At 30.0% G+C, this 6,267-nt stretch overlaps 1 protein-coding gene across 1 annotated transcript in view; it reads right to left on the reverse strand.

Annotated features, from left to right (window-relative positions):
• Window positions 1-6,267, reverse strand: part of LOC111617885 (retinoblastoma-like protein 2) — a gene marked incomplete at its 3' end in the record, with an annotated part of 43,496 nt that overhangs the window by 20,133 nt on the left and 17,096 nt on the right. The window contains exon 3 of the mRNA XM_023359234.1: window positions 4,853-4,967. Coding sequence (XP_023215002.1) covers window positions 4,853-4,967 — 115 coding nt within the window. The remainder of the gene's footprint in view (window positions 1-4,852; window positions 4,968-6,267) is intronic.

The following is a 6,267-nucleotide window of genomic DNA, read 5'->3' on the forward strand; positions in this document are numbered from 1 at the left end:
CTAGAATTCGCACTCACGTGCACGCCCGAGCGGCAGAATTGTAAGTCCGCACTGAAGGGGGGACACCCCAATAGACTTTTTAGGAACTTGTGTAACTTTTAACTAAACATCCCGATAATTGTTAAAGAAATGTTGTAAAAGGTTAACAAAGTATTGTCGAGAAATAAGCTACCAGATAACGAAGAGAAAACAAGAATGTTATGCGTAGATATGTAAATGAGGGGAGTGTCTCAAGTAGAACTGTGACGTCACCTCAGACTATAAGTACAGTAACTCAAGTGAAGACAGACGAGGTGAGCTCCTGAACCGAAAGCGTTGGTCTGCTGGTAGCAGTGAACAAGGTGTCGAATAGGAAATCCTAGTAGGAAATTGAAGGTTCGATTTTGACGATAGGAAAAGAGTCTTGAGTGGAGAAAAAAGGTTCTGAGTATTAATTGAGGTGACGGTTAGGATCGATAGTTATAAGAGAATTTGTAACTAAGATTGAATTTTGTTTTGTCGGAATTCGAAGGGGAATAGTTTCTAAGTTAGAATAAGACTTGTTTGTCGGGTTGATTGTGATTTGATTTTTTATTTAATAAATTTGTTGTTTGTTTATAAAACTTGTACATAGTGTTTGTTAGACTTGATTAAACATTTATTATTGAGAGATTTTTTTGTGACTAACTTTGTCCTTACTTTATTTTGGTGCACGCGAAAAGTCCAGGCCTGGCAACTAACAAACGCGAACCCACGTAAAGTAACCATTAGGTCCCGGCTCTTTAAGAAAAATTCGTTGTAGAGCAAAACACTAAATATAGTACTTTACAAATTTAGTCATTATAAAAATTAATAAACATTAATAATTACACAATTTATTCTGTAATCATTGTCAAATTTAAATTTCAATGACAATTTAAAATACATGAATAATTAAATATAAAATTAAGCCCAACATAGTAATAAAATGATGATACTGCCAGATTTCAATTGAGCTATAATATGGCTAATTAATTATAAAGATATTACATAATTTAGATTAAAGGTAGACTCCATCATTTTGTATTAAATTTAATAATTAGAGTCCCCACTTTTAAGTGGGCTTACAATGTTGTAAACCCACTGAAGAGACCTTTTGGCAAAATGCATTTGGGAATCTTGTTTGTAATGTAAATAAAAGTTTTTTTCTCTGCAATTATTTTCTTTCTTTTTTATACCTTTTTTAACTCTTTTTTTTGGAAATTTATTGAAAAATAGTCATTATTATTGGCTTAACATTTTAAAAATTGAAGTTATATATTATCCAAAAAGTCAGAATAGAAAGAAAAATATAACTTTTTCATATTTTACATTTATGTAAGAAGGAAACAAAAGGAAAATTTCTGACTCCATCGGTTTTTTATAATTATTTTGGAATATAATTAATAATTAGAAATAAATAAATTAATTTAAAATATTCTGGAAGAAAACATTGATCTGGAGCAGGACACAAATCCTACTAATTGTGCATCTGCTTTGTAAACAGGTTAAAATCAGGCCTGGGAGTGTCATTTTCCCTCTGAAAAAGTGAGAAAAGTGAGTAGAAATACAGAAAAAGTGAATAAAAAGTGAGTGCAATAATGACAAAACAAAGTGAAAAAACGGAAGGAAAACTCAGCAAAATAGCAGTAAAAGTTATTTTCTTTTTATTGTGTTATGGTTAAACACATTTTTAAAATTTCTGTATATACTGTAATACAGTCGTTATATCGCGCATTTTTGGTCCCCCGAATTTTAAAAGCATTTGAGTCAATAACTTTTAAATTACCAATTGTCACTGAATTTCTATTTGCAACGAAATACGGTATTTTATTTCCACTATTGTCCTTGAAACTACCACTGAAGGTGAAACAATAAATTCGCCAAGATCTACATATGCAGAACAAGTGGATGGATCGATTATCATTTGTTTCCTTTTAATAAAAAAGTTGTTTATTTATTAGTTTTAAGTACTGTCTCCTCATTTACAAGTTTCTGTAAATTCGAAATTTCACATCTTTATGTGAATTAACGGTATTGCTTCAATTCACACAGAGGTGTGAAATTTCGAATTCACAGCATAATGTGTAAGGAAAAGATTTCTTAATTCTGAAAGGAAAGTTCTAAAATTTTTATACAGTAGTAACTTTATTTTGCTTTTTAATTAAAGAATTTTTACTCTGTAATTTTATAAGTTTTGATGTTCTATTATATATTCAATATTTTTTTTTTAAATTTTCAATTACAGCATTTATAATTTTTATTGAAAAATATAAACTACACGAATTTCTAATAAGCGATTTATATAGTACTGTATAATAAAATCGCAATTGATTTGTTTTTATATCGACAGTATTTGTCTTTCAATGTCATTGTTAAAGAAACAATAATGCTAAATGGGCGTTCATGGTATCGATGTTTACGTAAACGTCAATTAATACGATATAACCACGAATAAAATTCAGGATTGAAAAACTAAGCTTATTTTATATCAGAAACACTTAATGATGAAAGAATAGAGATTCCATAACATGTATAATCTGTCTAGTAAAAGCCCAGAATTTTTATTACTCGGTTATATCGCGTTTTTTTTCTGTCTCCTGATAACAAGTGGCTACTGTATTTCCAGTAAACCGTGAATACTTAAAAACTCTTTGGCTTCTGTAAATAATCAGTCATGAAAGATGATGTTCTTTTATTAAGATTATTCTGGATGTTTTCAGATTCCTTCTTTTTCGCTTCCTCTTGCTTTTGAACATTTAACACTAATAAGCATCACACGTGCTGCTGCTCGTACTTCATTCACGTTCTTGCTGTTAATAGCCTTCTCCAGTTTTTTTTTGTTTGTTGTTTCTAACAAAACTTGGCCTGTCGCATGTATTTCTTTTTCTTCTACATTTTTCTGGTTTAAACTCAGCTGCAGTTCTATAATCTTCATGTTACGAACAGTTTTCTTTTGTTGTTCTTCAAAATGTTTCTGTGCTCTTTTTTTCTGTTTCTCTTATTCTTTTAACTTCTTTTCATTTTCCAATTATTCTTGATAATTTCTATGCGCTGAGGGAGCTAATTTCAGTAGTCCTTTGTAATGGGTACAAGGTGGGGCTTTGGTCATACATGTTTAGTCCCTCCTTAACAATCAAAAGTGAATTAAGTATTTTTTCCAACACTGATGGAGAAAGTGCCCAGAGTGAAATTGACCCTCTCTCTCATGGGAATGCTGATTTCACTATTTTGGCTATACTGGAATATTTATCATTATCAGAAACTGTTTATTTTTTAATGCTTTGAGATGTGTAAATATTGATTTCAAAATAAAATAATAAATCTGAAATAAATATATTTCAAATAATATAAGTAAAATATTTTATTAATGATTTCATAAATAACAAGGAACTTTTTCCTGCAGATGAATAAAAATGACATCGTTACAACGTTATTAACCTTGTGAGAAAAATTTTCACAAGCTTTCCATCTTGTGAAAATTTTTCTCACAAGCAATCAGGTGCTGTACTTTTTACAACACTTCGAATCTTTTAATTTATTTGGTAAATTTTATATATAAATATGAATTTACATTTTCGTTTACTTTTTCAGTCTCTCAATTAATGCACAATTATAATCAGCATAAGAAAAAAGATTAAAAAATGGATATTTCACAAGTAATCACACATTTTATGAAAATAATACTTACTACATGGAATAATTATACTTATAATCAATTTAAACATACATTTAGGAAGATATAGATGTGATTTAACGTTAACAATATGCTATGAAATCATTATTTAACTCAAGTTTATGAAATTATTTAAAGATAAATCAAGTAAAAAAATATTTTTGTAAACAACTCCATAACCCGATTGTTAATTAAAATCAAATAATCTGCCAAATTATTGGGCTGTAACAAGGATAACTAAATGGTCAGAAACGAAATAATTTGTCTAGTGGTAGGAGGTTACGCTATTATCTTGTGTTAATTTTAATAATTATATATTTTGAATTTAAAAGCAGCAGCAGTGTTGTCAGCTTGAGAGGGTAATCCCTCCGCCTAGTGTTTTTTTCCCTACAGAGGGATTTTCTTAGAAAACAGCAAAAAACGCAGGGATGCTTAGAATACTTATTTTTAAACTCCGTACAAGGAAATGTAATTCGGAAGAGGTAGATTTTGGCGAATAATGAAAATATGGCATGAGTACATAACTTTACTCAACACTGGCTTCTGAATTTGTAATGACAGGGATTTTTTTAAGTTCATAAAGGATATTTTTACATACGTGAAATAAATTTTTGTTTCCTATAACCTAACAACACTGAGTAACAGTTGCAATTTTGAGTCCCGCTCAGGGCTGCGTATTTTCTTCCAGAAAATTCTATTCCGATAGTCCGATAATTTGGCAGATAGTTTGTCTTTAAAATTATTTTTGATTTGTCCCACATCTTAATTAAGCACGTGAAAATGACCAAAAAAGTGAGAAAAGTGAGGATACTTCAGAAAAGTGAGTACAAGTGAGAAAAGTGAGTGACTCCGAGGCCTGTAAAATTCTGCTCCAGATTGATATTTTATTCTATAATATTATATTGATCTGAAGCAGGACATGAATCCTACTAATTGTGCATCTGCTTTGTAAACAAGAGTTGCAGGTTCAAATTCAGCTCCAGATTGATATTTTATTCTATAATATTATAAATTTAACTTATTTATTTCTAATTATTAAATTTAATACAACATGGCAACTTAATTGTCTACCTCTAATTTAAATTATGTAATAGCTTTACTACTATTTGCCATATTATAGCTCAATTAAAATCTAATCATATTGTTTTTTTATTAAATACAAACATAAAAATTGCATACCTTTCTCTTCCCTTTCAGTTGGAACTGGAGAGTTAGATCCAGATCCATTTTTACTGTTATCACTACTACCAGAATTCCGACGCTTTTTTGAGCTCATTAATACACTACGATATACCTATTAAATAAAAACAATAATCTATGTATTAAAAATGTATGAAGTCTTCTATTAATTTAATAAAAAATTAATAAGGAATATATTATATTAAATAAATAGTTAATAATATTTTTAACTAAATATTCAATGAATAAATTTAATTATCAAAATGAAAAACTTTCCTACTCTAAAAATACAGGGTGGGACAACGAAAACGAAACAGCAGAGTTATCATGTTTGTCCAAGAAAATCGCTCAGACAAGTTGATTTTATTCTCAAGGGGGACATCTTCTGCAATAAAGTTTTTGCGATTCTGAATACAACAGACAACAAAAAATTTTAAAAACTCATTCATTTTTTTATTAACGAAACAAACATTTATTTTGGGAAAAAAAGTAACACAAACTATTAACAAACAGAAAAACCTTTTAAGCTGGACCGCATATGCAAGGAAAAAATAGATCATAAAATTAAGGCTGATAATGTGTTATCTGTTTCCAGATGTTTTTTTTTGTAGTGTTCACATTAAGCTTGACCACTTAATGATTCAATCATGCTATCCAAACAAATATTGTAATGCAAAATATGTTCTGGAGTTGGTTCAAAAGTTTCAGTTAACGGGTTCTGTGGCTAACAAAAGACGCAATCCCGAGCGTGAACGTCCAGTAAGAAATGAATCAACAGAGATGTGGTGCTCAATTCGAACATTTATTGAATACTTGATAACTTTTTGTTATGTTTGTTACTTGATTTGAACTAAATGTTTGTTTAGTTAATAAAAAAATGAATGAGTTTTTAAAATTTTTTGTTGTCTGTTGTATTCAGAATTGCAAAAACTTTATTGCTGAAGATGTCCCCTTGAGAATAAAATCGACCTGTCCGAGCGATTTGCTTGAACGAAGACGATAACCAGGGGTGCACAACCTGCGGCCCGCGGGCCACATACGGCCCCTTATCAAGGTTTACGCGGCCCGTGGACGTACAGGCCAAATCCCTTCTTTCGAAGTTTCTAAGTGTAGAACTTTTCCCTTTCACAAAGTCATTAGCACCCAACTGTTTTATAACTTTCCCTGAAGTGAGAAATGGGGGTTGTTCTATAAATAAGTCTATTTCTAGCTAACACTTTCTGGTTTACATATCGAATATTTTAAGTCTAATACATAGTATTATAACGATTTTTTGAAGAATCAAATAAAAAAAAATGATGTTAGAACGTCATTTCCGATGTTATCAGGAAGTTTCTATTTTGGCGGGAAATCTTCAATTTTATGCTTTGGAAAACTTGCTTATTCGTCTAAATAGCGTCAAATAACAAAAATAA

This window comes from Centruroides sculpturatus, unplaced genomic scaffold (genome assembly GCF_000671375.1).
Source record: "Centruroides sculpturatus isolate CEXI.00-Female unplaced genomic scaffold, Cexi_2.0 scaffold215, whole genome shotgun sequence".
Classification (NCBI taxonomy): Eukaryota; Metazoa; Arthropoda; class Arachnida; order Scorpiones; family Buthidae; genus Centruroides; species Centruroides sculpturatus.